This window comes from Symphodus melops (assembly GCF_947650265.1).
Source record: "Symphodus melops genome assembly, chromosome: 15".
Classification (NCBI taxonomy): domain Eukaryota; kingdom Metazoa; phylum Chordata; class Actinopteri; order Labriformes; family Labridae; genus Symphodus; species Symphodus melops.
Window position 1 is genome coordinate 1,262,854 of NC_136705.1, and position 15,235 is coordinate 1,278,088.

The 15,235-nt window shown below is 49.8% G+C and overlaps 1 protein-coding gene across 4 annotated transcripts in view; it reads left to right on the forward strand.

Annotated features, from left to right (window-relative positions):
- The first annotated feature begins 180 nt into the window (after positions 1 to 180).
- thada (THADA armadillo repeat containing) overlaps positions 181 to 15,235 on the forward strand; it is a 26,645-nt gene continuing 11,590 nt past the window's right edge. Inside the window, exons 1-22 of one of the 4 annotated variants that reach the window (XM_079363311.1) lie at positions 181 to 203; positions 1,585 to 1,665; positions 2,102 to 2,211; positions 2,290 to 2,420; positions 2,730 to 2,878; positions 2,967 to 2,999; positions 3,079 to 3,127; positions 3,283 to 3,476; positions 3,562 to 3,656; positions 3,724 to 3,947; positions 4,587 to 5,293; positions 5,475 to 5,629; positions 5,730 to 5,885; positions 5,970 to 6,077; positions 6,624 to 6,747; positions 6,901 to 7,049; positions 7,216 to 7,444; positions 7,532 to 7,667; positions 7,788 to 7,924; positions 8,128 to 8,271; positions 8,592 to 8,752; positions 14,384 to 14,493. In XM_079363311.1, the coding sequence (XP_079219437.1) occupies positions 1,593 to 1,665; positions 2,102 to 2,211; positions 2,290 to 2,420; positions 2,730 to 2,878; positions 2,967 to 2,999; positions 3,079 to 3,127; positions 3,283 to 3,476; positions 3,562 to 3,656; positions 3,724 to 3,947; positions 4,587 to 5,293; positions 5,475 to 5,629; positions 5,730 to 5,885; positions 5,970 to 6,077; positions 6,624 to 6,747; positions 6,901 to 7,049; positions 7,216 to 7,444; positions 7,532 to 7,667; positions 7,788 to 7,924; positions 8,128 to 8,271; positions 8,592 to 8,752; positions 14,384 to 14,493 (3,374 nt within the window). In that variant the 5' untranslated portion in view covers positions 181 to 203; positions 1,585 to 1,592. Of the gene's footprint in view, positions 204 to 751; positions 817 to 853; positions 1,011 to 1,584; positions 1,666 to 2,101; positions 2,212 to 2,289; positions 2,421 to 2,729; positions 2,879 to 2,966; positions 3,000 to 3,078; positions 3,128 to 3,282; positions 3,477 to 3,561; positions 3,657 to 3,723; positions 3,948 to 4,586; positions 5,294 to 5,474; positions 5,630 to 5,729; positions 5,886 to 5,969; positions 6,078 to 6,623; positions 6,748 to 6,900; positions 7,050 to 7,215; positions 7,445 to 7,531; positions 7,668 to 7,787; positions 7,925 to 8,127; positions 8,272 to 8,591; positions 8,753 to 14,383; positions 14,494 to 15,235 lie in introns of those variants that run through there. The other 3 variants (XM_079363310.1, XM_079363309.1, XM_079363312.1) reach the window with 3 other exon arrangements.

The window sequence follows — 15,235 nt, forward strand, 5'->3', positions numbered from 1 at the left end:
GGTTAGGAAGTCCGTGCTCTGTATTTGATTGACGGATAATAAGAGCCAATAAGAAGAAGGAGCGCTGTTTTATGGACTGAGGGCGAGCAGAGACGAATTGTAGGAAGTGACGTGCAACATGTGCGGCATGGAACTTTGGTGTGTCAAATCAGCGAGAATAACACCGGAAACGAGACTAGTGGGCCTTCAAAATAAAGTCCCAGGTAGATTTTTGTGTGTGAAACTCGGATGATCTTATGTTTCAAGATGCGTGGGGGTGGGTGGGATGGCAATAAAGCAAGGTTGGGTTCAGCGTGTTGATCAAAGGTTTTAGGTGTAAAGCAGAAACCCCCCCAATATGTTGTTTAAGTGAAGCATCAAAGTGTGTAATGTGTTAAAGGGGTGCAGACGGAGCACTGAGGGAATGCTTCTTTCAAAAATGACCAACCCTGCCTTGAAGTGTTTGCGCTCTGAGAAGCCCAAGCAATGTCTCTGTCCAATGATGAAGATGATGTTTATAATGAAACATACAAACATGATATGAAATTCACGGCAAAAACATGTCAAAGTCTTGAAAAATGAAGATATAATTGGAAGTAAAGACAGCAGCTATGTGACGTTGGATAAATGATGTTTAGTACAGGCTTCATAATGGCTTGACTGTGTGTTTAACCACAGAACCTTTAATAACGCAATGAATTATACTTTTAGATATTTATATTTCTAAATTAGTCTTCAGTAATAATTCCGAGTTCCTTTTATTTTGAAGAGTAAGGACCGGAAGCGTTAGCTTGTTTTCCGTTGGTTCTCCGTGCAGTTAGCTTCCGTCTGAATCAGGTAAACACATGCTGAACTGAGCTGAATGTTACTTTTATTTAACTTGATGCTTTTATTCAGCTCTTTTGCTCTTTCTGGACTTCTCTCTGCTCTTTTCCGTTTCCGTCTTTTCTTTGTTTTAAACATTTTACCCGTGAACGTAGAGTCAGAGTCTGGGAGCTAGCTTCAGTTAGCATCCCCGTTCAAAGTGAACCGTGAGTGTCAGTTTATCATTTACATTAATGATAAGTCAAAGTCAGCTGAAAACATCTGGATATACTTTAATTTGAAGAGATCTCGAGGAAAGGCAGGATTAAATCTACAGCACATGTCAACATTAAGACAATCACACATCATGACATGAACATATAATTAATAACGTTCAAATAAAAATTATTAAAACTTCCTAATTCAGATGAAATTAATGGAGGTAAAAATATAAAAAGAGTTTTACGTTTTGGATTAAAATCTTAGTTAACATAGTTTAGTTAAAAGAAGCTGTGAACAGGTGAGTCCTGTTCCAGGTTCTGACTCTGGGGACAGACGGCAGACCTGGACCAGACCACCTGAGCAGTCTGGACGGTTCTGAGGTTAACCAGGAGGTCACTCATGTATTCTGACCTTAAAACCATCAAGCGCAGAATCTCTTCTCTGACAGACCGTAAAGATCCCAGACCTGGACTGATGTGATCCATGTTCTTGGTGCTGGATCAGAGCTTGAGGTCCTCCAGTTGGTTATCGAACAGTTTAAAATAAGTTGTTCCCATTATTTTCTGTTGTTTTCTTCAGAAGGAGTCATGGTGGTGAAGAAGAAAACACCCAAAGTGGAGGCTGTGGTTTTGGATGAACAGAAGCTACACCTGCTGATCGGTAAAGATGAAGAAGAATAAATGATGATGTATTTTAAATTGAAGTGCCAGGAATGACTTCTGATGCTGCATTCAGGTCCTCGACTCGCTGACTTGATGTGATGGTCGTCGTCATGAAGGACAAAATCTGTTATCTTAATCTTACCTTACTTTTAATTAATTCACGTGTTGGACATCAACAGAGACGTTCACTCATCGTCTTCAGAGCAGTTTTTACAACTTTCAAATTACTGAACTGAAACACTGAAGTCGGAAGAATGACTTCCCAACTTGGAAACTGGGACCACCGGAGCAGCACCTGAATGCAGCGATAGACCCCGAGTCCTGCAGTGGCTTCACACACAGTTTATCTTTGGGAACATTTGTGTGTTCATGTGTTTCAGTCCAGGTGTCGTATGCTTCATATTCGATGTTTTGAAGAGTCTCATGTCTTCCAGCGTCGCTCTCTGTGGACGGAGGTGACGACGGAGTCCGGCAGGTTGCTCGGACCCTGCAGTCCTGTCTGGAGCTGACGGACCCCGTGCAGCAGATCCAGCTGGTTAAAAAGGTTAGTTTGGGCTGAACTGAAGGATGAAATAAAAGACAATAATAGTTTTTTTTAATATTATGCTCCGCCCTGAACCAGGCAGGGAGGCAGCTGGAGGCTCTGAGTGAAGAAGAGCCAGATGGAGCTCTGCTGGAGGCCTGTCTACACACCCTCTGTCTGGTCTACACATCCCTACAGGCCAAGAACCCCCTACGACGAGCCATCGCCAGGTACCTCCCTCTGCCTGACTCTGTCGTAGGGTACAAAATTACACATTCAAAGTGATACCTTGCACTCCAGCATTTACAGCCTGTGCTTATTCATAAAGCTCATCCTTTTAAGTGCCTTTAAAATACACCAATTATATAGATTCAAAGCACATAGACCAGAACGCACTCCTTCAAATATCATTCTTGTCTCATGATGGTCTGGTAAAGAGCTCATTTATGATTTTCAGTGCCTCATATGTGCAGAGGCTGTAGTCCTCTATCCTCCAGTCCCCCTCTCTCTCCTCCACTGAGACGTGTTTGTTTCCTCAGCACGCTAGGATCCGTCCCCGCCTGGCTTCAACAGCGCGCCGTAAACAGTTTATGTGTCTGTTTGTCCGACTGTCTTTCCAACCCGGCGTCAGACCGGCATCCTCACATCGTGGACACCGTCACCGCCTGTCTGGACGGCTTCGTTATCGGTGAGTCAGCCATCGTCTCTCTGCAGGATTCACCAGAACAGAAGTCTATTACAAAGAGAAAAATAAAATTTCCTCCCAAACGCTGCAGGTGAGAGGTGCATCAACAAACTGCTGCCTGCAGGTGAGTGCACAGCTTCACTGATTCTTTTAAAATGTCTGATTTTTAAGGAACCTCCTGACTGACCCTCTTCTCTCTTTAGTGCTGCGCTTTCTTCATCACAGATTGAATGAATACCTGCAACAGAACAGGTACGGGGGGTTTGTTCTTCACTGCATGCTGTTCTCATTATTTCACTGTTTGCAGACTTACACATGGCTCTCTGTCGTAGCCTGTTATAAAATCCTCACACAGTCTGAGCTGCGTGTGTGTCATGTGTCTCTGTCGCCCCCTGCTGTCCTCCCAGTGGTCTAGCAGGACGTCACATCGCGCAGGCTCAGCTCATGCACTCGTGCCTGGCTGCGGTGAAGACCACCATGCTGGTCATCCAGAGATCTCAGGAGAGCATCAGCGCCGCCCTGCAGGCTGAACAGAGTCACTGCATGCTGCAGGACACGCTGAGCGGCCTGCTGGGCTGCTACACACACATCCTGACCGACGGTAAGAAACCCACACAGAAGGGAATGAGGGACGTCATGAGTTCAGATGAGAACTTATTAACCTGTTTCTGCTCACCTGTGTGCAGAGGAGTTCATCCAGTCAGTGCAGAGCACGGCCGGCATGGCGGTGGTGTTACTGATCCGCTCCGTGATGGGCTGTGGAGATGACGTCGCCTCTGTGGTGAGTAGAGAATGAAGAGTATCACACCTTCTTAAAATGCTCCGTCTCATGTCTTTTTATGTTTCAGGTGAGCAGTTTGCTGCGCAGCTCCGCTCAGGGTTTAGGCCCCGCCCCTCAGTGGTTGAAGCTCAGGTGTGAGGGCCTGTGCGCCCGTGGTCGCCCTCCTGGCGTCTCTCTGTACCTGTGTCACGGCGCTCTGGCCATGCTGAGCTGGAGGCGCTCTCTGCCGGGGCCGCAGTGGGAACAGCTGCTGCTGCTGGTCCCCAACACGCTGCTGGATCTGGATGTCAGGTGGGTCTGCTGAACTCGGGTCTGAACGGACAAACTGCTTACAAAGACTTCTTTAAATGAAGATAATCCACAAATTGCATTGAATATTTGTTTTAATTATGACAAAGCGTCATGATGAGGTTATAACTGAAGCTGAAGATTTAAAAAAAAAACTAAAACGCTGATCTTTAAGATCTTCCTGGAGGGAAAGATCATTTCATGTCCTGCACCTGTAAGCATTTTTCCTGACTGCTGCACACTGAAGGTTTTTTTTTTTGAAATCTTGAATGTCAACATCATTTATTTGTAAGTCTTTATTATTGGATGGATGAAATGACCTCCACTCGTGGAAAACAGTCAGAAGAAAGTCAAACATTCCTGAAGGATGGAGTCTCTTACGTAGACTCGACAGCCAATAACCTTCCCACTTTTTAAAAAAGTGGGAAGGTTATTGGCTATAGGTATAGGTTATTTTTTAAAAATCTTTAAAACTGTCACCATGGCAACCGCATATTCCAGAGGACTGGTTGAGATTGAAGTTGGAACTTTTACCTGGTGCAGCAAAAACGTTCAAACTAGACCACGAGCGCCGAGCTGGCTCAGGTCGGCGGGTGTTTAAAACAGCTTAAACTGATTCAGGGGCAACTTCTGTTTTCACAGCATAAAGGAGTCCAGTACAGCCATGGTGGTGGCTCGGGTCCTGACCCTGTGGAGCAGTGCTGCCCTGGACTGCCTGCAGGGGGAGCTCCAGCCCTGCCCCGCCTTCCTCCAGCAGTCCCTCAGCGGAGGCTCCGAGCTGCAGCAGCACCTCCTGGAGCACATCTACGCTCACTGGGAGCACCCGCTGGATGGAGTCCGCCACCAGACCCGCTCCCTGTTCAGAAACCTTCTCCTACTGCACCAGCACGCCGCCTGCTCCATGTCTGACCCTTGCAGGGACCCGTACGTCAGCCAGCTCACACACAGCCTGCTGGGGCTGGAGTGGCACATGAGGGGGAAGTATGGCTCGCTGGGCTGCCTCGTTGAGCTGTACGGGGCGGGATACCTGCTTGAGTCCAGCCCCCAGTTGCCGTCCTGCCTGCTGGGCCTGATGGGGGACCAGACTCTGGCTCCGTACGCAAGCGACTTGCTGGAGCGCCTGTTTGTCAGCCACAAGGCCCAGCTGGCCTCCGATGCTGCAGAGGAGGACTGGATGCAGCGCTGGCACCACACCTGGGTGACCCCGCTGCTGCAGGTGCTGTGCCGGGCCAAGCTGGACCAGACCACCTACATCCTGGACTACTTCCTGCCCAAGCTTCTCCGCTGCAGTCCGTCCAGTCTGGGTCACATGGTGCAGGCTCTGCAGGCCACGCCCCCCAGCAGCACAGGTGACCACAAAGATCTTCTGATCATCTTCTGATCCTACTCGTTTTGTCAGCAGATTTTCTAAAACACGATAGGTGTCAGTGTCGTTACCGTGGTGACAGAAATAAAAGTCCTGCGTCCAACATTTTGAAAAACCTTCCTGGAGGTGTGGTTTAATTTTTTGAACACGTTTGTGGTTGTCAGGTCCGTCGGGCAGCAGGGGGGCGCTGGGTGCTCTGATGACGTGTCTGCGGGCGGCCAGAGCTCAGGGTGTGGTTCCTCCCTCAGAGGAGGGTCTGTGGGGAGGACTGGTGCCCCTCCCCCTGCTCCAACAAGCTCTCATACACAAGCACGACCAGGTGAGCGTGATCCGTTAAGGACGCTCCTCGCCGTCTCACACACACACGTCATGTTTCAAACACTACTTCAGAGTCACACTTATTTTGGCTGTTTGTTCAGGTGAGGATGGACGCTCTGGGTTTAGTGTGCGAGTCCCACCGCAGCACGGAAGTTCTCACCTCACAGGAAATGGACCTGATCCGCCACTTCCTGCCGCCAAATCTGAACAGTCAGTCACCGGGCATCAGACAGCAGACTGTCAGCCTGCTGAAGAAGGTCAGCTGTTCACCTTTTGACCTCCTGGACGGTGTCTCATGTTTTTATGATCCCTCCGTCACATTCAAACTGTCTCCTCTCCAGCTGCTGTGTCGGATGAAGGACAGCAGCGTCCTGCTGCAGAAGAGACGGCTGCAGGAGAGAGACGAGCAGCAGAGGCACGCAGACCAACACACGCTGCGCCTGTACAAGGTGACACACACACACACACACACACACACACACACACACACACACACACACTAGTTAAACTACGACCTGTCACGGTGCTTTCATATGAGTCTGAAGCTGCAGGATGAGCTGCACGTCTGAACGCAAATTTTACCCAGAAGTCCTCCTGCCTGCCTGCTGATAACATTCTGGAAGTGATGGCGTGCTTGATATAAAGTTAATCCCCGTGTGTGAGCGTCCGTGCACGTGATGAAAACACTGAATCTCCTGTAACACCAGCGCGATGACAGAATGAGGAAATGAAACCGTGTGTCTGGCCCTTTAAGAAGCAGGAGACGTGGTGACCCTCGGGCTTCAGTGGAGAAAACCAGGATGGGTTCACACACTCGGTTACCATAGTAACAGAGTCTGTAGAACGGGCTTGAGTTAACTCTCGTTCTTGTGTTTGAGTGAACTCGACTATCCCTCACTTCAGGCTGAACAAGAGCGTGCACTGATTCTGCTGTGTGTGTGTGTGTGTGTGTGCGTGTGTGTGTGTGTGTGTGTGTGTGTGTGTGTGTTGTGTAGGAGTTCCTGTGCTGGCTTTGCGTGAGTCTGTTGGACGTTTTGCTTCCTGGAGCGTCCTTCTCTAAATGCCTGATGTCGCTCCACGTGCTGTGTGTGCTGGGACAGATCTTCACCTTCAGCACAGGTAAACCCATCAATCACCGACCAATAGACGGGCAGAAGGTTTCAGTTAAACACGTCGGGGGGCTAACTATGTGCTAGCATAAAGTCTGCATGGAGGTACATCCTGTCTCTCCTCTCTGAGGCTTCAGCCGCCGCCTTTCTGTTCTCTTTTTAGGCGCTGAGGATGCGTTGGCCCTCGGTGAAGTGGTGACCTCTGCACATGCTCAGAACGTCCTCTACTGCGTCGCCAGCAACTTCCTGGAAGTCAAGCAACTGGCCTCAACGTTACTACGGCAACTGCCACCGTCTGCTGTGGGCCTTCAGGTAAACATGAGGACGGAGCACTTTAGACATGTGGCCGATTTAGATGCTGCAGGCTGATGAAAATGTTCTGTAGCTCTTCGGATGAGACGGAGAAGAATTCCCCTTTAAAGATACTAAATGTGTTGATGTTTTAAAGTTGTGTTTTGTTTGTTATTTGTGCGTTAAGGTGCTGGAGAGGATGCACATTGTTCTTGGAGCTGCTCTGGACCTCAGCACCAGCACGAAGCCTTTCGACAGCGTCACAGCAGCTCACCTGTTCGACCTGCTGCTGCAGCAGCCTCACCTGAGTCAGGCTCTGCTGCTCTGTGCCAACGAGCAAGGCATCCGTTTCCAGCCTCCCCTCCTGCCCTCCCCGGCGTCTGAGGCAGCCGTCATGGAGCTCAACACCCTGGCTGGTAAGATCTGCATGTGTAGCACTGACACATGTACTGTGTGTGTGTGTAGATGTGTGTGTGAGCGTTTTGTTGTCTGCGTGTCCTCAGTGGTTCAGTTCTTGTTGGAGTGTCTGCAGTCGGAGGTGTCGAGGGCCGAGTCGTCCCTCCTGCAGGCCGCTGCTTCCTCTCCTCTGTACGGCAGAGCGCACTGCATCACTGCCGTCCTGCAGCATCTCAACACTGAGTGAGCACAGTAACACACACACACACACACACACACACACCTGTAACATCCTGCTCCATGTTAACCTCTGCTCTTTGCACATGCTTCCTGGAGTTCACTAACAGTGTGCTGTGTTTTCAGGAGTTTGGGCCACACTGAGCAGTGGAGACGTCTGGTGTCAGAGATGATCGCTGTGAGTTACAGGATGTCTGATGTGGTCTCACCTGTGGTCCAGAGCTCCTCCCCCGAAGGACTCATCCCCATGGACACTGACTCAGGTCTGCAGCTTTCTCACACTCTGCTAAACTCTTTTTAAACTCATTTGGGGCCTTGATGGAAACAGCAGCTGAAGAGAGAAAAGCTGGGAGGGGAGGTGGGGGGGATTCGAACCCTCGGCTGCTGAGGACTATAACCCGTGGAGACAGACAGGTATGTGTGTTAACTGTGATGTGTGTGTGTGTGTGTGTGTGTGTGTTTGCAGAGACGTGTGAAGGTCTGCAGAGGATCCTGCAGGAGATTCAACCCAGAGACACAAACGACTTCTTCACGAGCGCCAGAGAGCTGGACACACAGCGCACAGATGACCACACACACACTCCGACACGCACGCCAACACCGAACACGGGTAAGAAGAAGAAGAGTGTGTGTGTGTGAGAGAGACTGTGTGTGTGTGTGGATACCAGAATAGAAAGGGAACAGAGTTAAGATGAGCAGATTTAATACGTGTACCTGTTCATACGTGCAGTACCGGCTCCATGCTGATGGGGGCAGCGTTTGACCTTACTTCTGTATTTAAAGAAAACAATCCAAAAGCTTGAGGAATCCCTTTAAATGACCTAAACTAGTGAAAATGATGTGTGATGTGTGTGTGATGTGTGTGTGTACTGTGTGTGTGTACTGTGTGTGTGTGTGTGTGTGTGTGTGTGTGTGTGTGTGTCCACGCAGCAGGTGGGGAAGGCTACAGGGTGACGGCTCAGATGGTGCTGGTGTGCTGCTGGCGGAGCATGAAGGAGGTGGCCATGCTGCTGGGACAGCTGTGTCAGAGTCTGCCTCTGCATTACAGAGACGACACACACACACAGCTGGGACTCATCACAGAGGAACAGGTGAGAGACACACACACACACACACACACACACACACACACACACACACACACACACACACACACACACACACACACACACACACACACACACACACACACACACACACACACAGCCGGGACTCATCACAGAGGAACAGGTGAGAGACACACACACACACTCACACACACACACACACACACACACACACACACACACACACACACACACACACAGCCGGGACTCATCACAGAGGAACAGGTGAGAGACACACACACACACACACACACACACACTCAAACACACACACACACACAGGTACCAACATGTTGATGGCGCGATCTACGGTCAGTCTAAAATGGCGGCTTTACCCATCATCCTTTGCAACCTGACACAATCTGAACATTCATTGCGTGCTGGGATACATAACGACACAGACCACTTTCTCACGTCTTTTTAAGAGGTCATGATACTGAACTTAAAGAATGGCGGCAGATGAATTAGTTCCACTTAAAGGCAGGTGAATGGAGGAGGTTGGCAGTTTGACTCCACATGATGGTTCCAGAAAGAGCTGCAGAGAAGCTACACGTTACGGACTTTGCTGAATGCAGTGCAGATGGTCACGCAGGAAGATGGCGTGTAAAGGTTGGCCAAACCGTGGCCGGCATCCATCTTGATCACAATGAAAAAGTGTTAGTGAAATATTCATCTTCCTGACGTGAGCAAATCTGAGATCTACATCCTCCCACGTAGACAGGTTCCACATTCTGTGTCATGTCCTGTGTGTGTGTGTGTGTGTGTGTGTGTGTGTGTGTGTGTGTGTGTGTGTGTGTGTGTGTGTGTGTGTGTGTGTGTGTGTGTGTGTGTGTGTGTGTGTGTGTGTGTGTGTGTGTGTGTGTGTGTGTGTGTGTGTGTGTGTGTGTGTGTGTGTGTGTGTGTGTGTGTGTGTGTGTGTGTGTGTGTGTGTGTGTGTGTGTGTGTGTGTGTGTGTGTGTGTGTGTGTGTGTGTGTGTGCGTACTGTATCCTGGAATGATGTGAATGAACGTGTGTGTGTGTGTTTGTGACTCCACGCTGGGAGGCTCTTCAATTAGCATCCGCCCTCGTTAGCGTTGCGCTTTCATTTGAGGCCTGACCCCGCTGGTTTAACAGCCGCGACCGCCCCTCCCTTTTCCACTGCATTCTTTCCAAATCGCTTCCACCGCCGGCAGGAAAACACCGAACGCTGCAAACAACACACTCACACACGCACACACACACACGGGCGGACACACTCACACAGGAATAGTCGTCTGAGTGGTTCAGCATGTGAACATCCATAATAACAAGGGAGCCAGACATAGGCTGTGTTTGTCTGTGTAGGGGGTACGAGGAGGGGGGGGGGGTGTTTGTGTTTGCTTGTTCACTCCTGAGAGGAAATAGGAAGCATCGCACTCGACAAAGTGCTGAATGTGTGTTTTCTGCATCAGTGTGTGAATGTAGGCGGATAGTACAGGTGTGTGCGTATGCAAGTTTATATAAACTCTGCCCCCTAGTGTTCAAAATGGGTACTGCAGTCTAAACTCTAATCATCACAGAGAGCTGTCTGGCTCCGCCCCCTCCTCTCACACAGGTCAGCATGTGGTGGACACTGTAGCTTCAGTGTTTAGCCAGCTCTGCATGTAGTGGACACTGTAGCTTCAGTGTTTAGCCAGCTCTGCATGTAGTGGACACTGTAGCTTCAGTGTTTAGCCAGCTCTGCATGTGGTGGACACTGTAGCTTCAGTGTTTAGCCAGCTCTGCATGTGGTGGACACTGTAGCTTCAGTGTTTAGCCAGCTCTGCATGTGGTGGACACTGTAGCTTCAGTGTTTAGCCAGCTCTGCATGTGGTGGACACTGTAGCTTCTGTGTTTAGCCAGCTCTGCATGTGGTGGACACTGTAGCTTCAGTGTTTAGCCAGCTCTGCATGTAGTGGACACTGTAGCTTCAGTGTTTAGCCAGCTCTGCATGTAGTGGACACTGTAGCTTCAGTGTTTAGCCAGCTCTGCATGTGGTGGACACTGTAGCTTCAGTGTTTAGCCAGCTCTGCATGTGGTGGACACTGTAGCTTCAGTGTTTAGCCAGCTCTGCATGTGGTGGACACTGTAGCTTCAGTGTTTAGCCAGCTCTGCATGTGGTGGACACTGTAGCTTCTGTGTTTAGCCAGCTCTGCATGTGGTGGACACTGTAGCTTCAGTGTTTAGCCAGCTCTGCATGTGGTGGACACTGTAGCTTCAGTGTTTAGCCAGCTCTGCATGGGTCTGTAAAGCTTTCTGCGTTCTAACCTCTCTCCATGTTTCATCTCCAACATTGATCCTAGTTTGAGCAGCTTTCTGCTGCTGGAGCTTATTAGAAACATGCAGAGGCTTTTTAGCTCGGGTACAATCACTTCTATCTGAAGCAGTTCCACTGCCCGCTTCCATCGCTGCAACACCTGTTCACCTGATAACTGCTCTCATATCTGGCAAACCCAGGGACGTCCAAAACGGCCTTCAAAGCCCCGCCTACCTTCTCTGGTCCAATCAAATCCAGAGCATTCAGGAGCAGAATCTAAAGTTAGAAGGAGGACATACTGGCTGCTGCTTTGTTGAAGAGAAGCTTCAACACAGCAGGTTTCCTTCATGTCTGATCACAGATTCGACCTTTAATAAAAATCACTCCTTTGTTTTGATCTGTTTCGCACGTTGAAGTACGTCAGTGAGTTTTTCCCGCTGCGTGAAGCATGTGGTTGGTGAGACGGCTACTACAGAAATGATGTCATAACCACAGTGTCCTGGAGAGGTAATTGACGTGTATGTCATGGGCACCGTGGTGTCCACTCTGGTAACCATGGCGATGGGCGTTATTACATAACTGATGAAAACATGAACTCACACAGAGGAAAATATGAACTCCTGTCCTCTCTGTTTTTACCACATCGATTCTTCATCTGCTGTCCTAGGTCCTCCACCGAGTGTGTGTGTTTACATTAACACTAGTGTGTGTGTATGTGTGTGTGTGTGTGTGTGTGTGTGTGTGTGTGTGTGTGTGTGTGGTAGAATTTACCGTTTTCTTAATGTGTGTTTGGAAAGTTGGGTCTGGCTGAGATGTTGTGGTCGTTCTGCTCTACCGCAGTGAGGAGCAAACATGAGAACAGTGTGTGTGTGTGTGTGTGTGTGTGTGTGTGTGTGTGTGTGTGTTACTCCAACACCTCCTGCTCCTCGGCCAGCATCCTGTGTTACATCCCTGTTGGCATGGTAACGCTGCAGTTGTTCCTGTCACTGGTGGCACCATGGTAACGGTTATTGTTTTTCTTTTTCGGCGATCAATCAGCTGGAATGTGTTTGGACTTATTTAAAAATGTTTCTGATCTTTAGAGGACGACGACAAGTCGCTTTGTCCCCGCAGTGCGTCGGACCCCCAACAAACCGCAGGACGCAGCGTCATTACGTGCACCGAGATGGAACCATCAGCTGAAGAGTCTCAGGATCGAAACGTGACAGACGTCCCCGCTCGCTCGCCACATCGGAATATTTCCTGCAGGGTTCGCACGACATCCAGCAAATGTTCACGAGTTTCTAAAACGTTCTCCTGAAGCCCGAAGATGGCGTTCCTCACGTTGGATACGCTGACTCAAACTGTAACAGGCAAAGAGGCGGAGCCTCCCAGCGCCCGGCGTGCCCACCACGCTTCAAACATGCGTCTCGCTAATCCTTCGTCAAAAACGGACAAGTAAAATAAAAGATCCGTCCTGTGCGTGCGCCGTGACTCTCAGGTTCTCTGTGGACGACAGCGGAGGGCGCCGCTCGGTGATGGCGCCGCTCGGTGATGACACCGTACGACTCTTGATGATACTTAAATACTTTCCAGAAGTTTTCGGGGAGTTTTACTAAAGAAACAGTTTCGTCTTTCACTCCACGCTGTGAAACACAAAGTTGACATTTCCTCCTGCCGATTGCAGCAACAGAAACAACAAACATGGTCGGCGTGCCGCTGTCTAACCGTCGTCCTCGGGGGAGCGCTGGTCTATTTGGGTCGCAGTCACGGCCCCGAGCATACATGTAATTAGACTTGGGAAACTTCTCTCTCCGCACAGTGAAGTTTTTCTGGGAATCGGGCACGCTTGCAAACAGGAAGTTGACATCTAAATAAAGTCCCCCTGGTACCCTCCCCCCCCCCCCCCCACGCCGCGCAGGAAGCTTGCGCTGCCCTTTTTTTTTTTTTAAACAGTTACACAGACGGGAACCTTGGAGAGCGAGGTCGTAAATAGGCGAGGCCTCGACCCGGCTCAGCACCGCAGCGGTCTGAGCCCCGGCAGCCACGGGCCATCGAACGGTGACTGTCGCTGCCATTTTTACCCCGGTGAGGTCAGGCCTGCGCCGGAGTCCGCTCAGACCAACAATGTGATAAGTCACTGGGCTTGGTACGGCTGTGGTTCACTCGGGCCGTACTTTGGTGTTAAAGTTAGTCCGCCTCGGGTCTGCAGGGTCAGTCCAGTTTAGGATCAGTCATGTGGCCAGAAACAGGCTGCGTAAGCCCTGCGTGTTTGCTTCTTCCTTTTACACATTTTCATTCATTCATTTAAAGCCTTTCAGGATCCTTCACGTTACGGGGTCTCTCGTTGACCCGGGTCCTCTGCAGGTCTCTGTCAGATGAGAGGTCTGACCCCACATCCCTGTTGTTGTTGTTTTTTTTCTTCCTCTTTTCATAGAGGGTGTTATTTTTCGTGCAGCGGGACTTGCCACCCCTCCCTGTGCCCTCGGTGCCACCCCTGACTAAGTCCAGCCTGGTGGCTCTGTGGTGGCGGTGATGCCACAGCTGTAATGACAGAGCAGCGTCCGCCTCGCCCTGCCACCTCACCTGCTGCACACTCACCCGTTTACACTCCGCCACAGCGTGCGCGTGTGTGTGTGCGTGTGTGCGTGTGTGTGTATAGTTAGCATAATGTCGCTAACACTATTACTAACTGGTTGGTTTTACTGACGGTGGCGATTATGTGGAGGTCTCAGCCTCCTTCTTCGAACACACTTGTCACGCTACTGACATGCTGCTCTCACGCCGCGAGGGCTCGATGCTGACTGGCTGCAGTCTGAGCGACGTCTCTGAAACACGCGAGCGTCACAGTCTGAAGAGGGATTAGATAACCCGGCTGAGCACTTTGTTTTTGCTGCTGTGGTTTCAGTTTCACTCAACGCTGCAGCGAGCTCGTCACCACGGTAACAAATACTGATGATGCAGTCTTTATTTTAAGGTCAGTTCTTAGATTTTTCTTGCAGGACGATAATTAGAATCACAGAAATGATGAACAGTGAGGACGATTGAGGCTGAGATGGATTATGAACACGATTAATAAATCACAGTTTGAGAGGCGACTCGATCCTTTAAAGAGATCCTGCACCAATAATAAACACAGTTCCCTGCACATCTGTGATTGGCCCAAATCAACCAATGACATCATTCGATAAGATGCAGAAGATTTTTAAACAGTCGTCTCTTCTGCTCTCTTCACTTGTACAGCTGCTGGGTCACATACATGTCAAATAACCGCTTTTATTCTGACCTCTACGTTCAAACACACACACTCACACACACACACACACTCACTCACTCACTCACTCACACTCTCTCTCTCTCTCTCTCTCTCTTGTGTCTGCAGGTGGAGGGAGTCGGCCTGTACTTCCGTCAGCAGCTGCTGCAGTCTCGTCATCGAGGAGCCTTTGAACTGGCTTATGTGGGCTTTGTGCGCCTCACCGAGATGCTGTGCAGGTGTGTATGTGTGTGTGTGTGTGTGTGTGTGTGTGTGTGTGTGTTCACAGTCAGGGCAGAGGGGCTGGAAGGTAACACTGCTGAATAGCTGTGCTGAGTCCTCTCAGGTTCACAGGTGGAAATATGTGATTACATCAAGACCTGATGAGGTGTTATTAATTATTCATGTCTTGGGGCGGCCCGGAGAGATGCTGGACGACGTTTCATAGAAGAAGAAAGTAAATCAACAAGCTGGTAGTGGCACTTTATTTTGAAAGAACAGTGGACAGAGTGGGGGGGGGGGGTCTCTGAAGGTCTCTGATTGGTCAGTATCAGCCGGGTGTTTAAAGGGACACTTCACCTGTTGAAACATGGATCTGTAGTCATGTCGGGTCATATCTGTCGGAGAACAATGTGTGACATCATTTTTGAAGTTGGGTCCGTCTTGGTGTGTAACGGTTTCATGAAATAGCGGGACGTTGTTACATCACTGAAGTCGTTTTAAATTTGCATAAACGTGACGGGACGTCAGGCAGCGTTGAAAACATAGACGACTCCGGTCCTCTGCGATTCCTGGAAATGACTCCACAGTGATCCTCCTGCGGGGAGGAAACAAACCATCCAATAATTCTGAACAACATAGAAGAATTCCTCCGTCGTCCCGCCCCGCTCTCCTCGGCGGCGGGCCGCGGAGGACGAGTCGACCCTGCGGCAGGTGACGAACCTCAAACCCGACGATGTTGACTTTGAACCACCCAGCGCT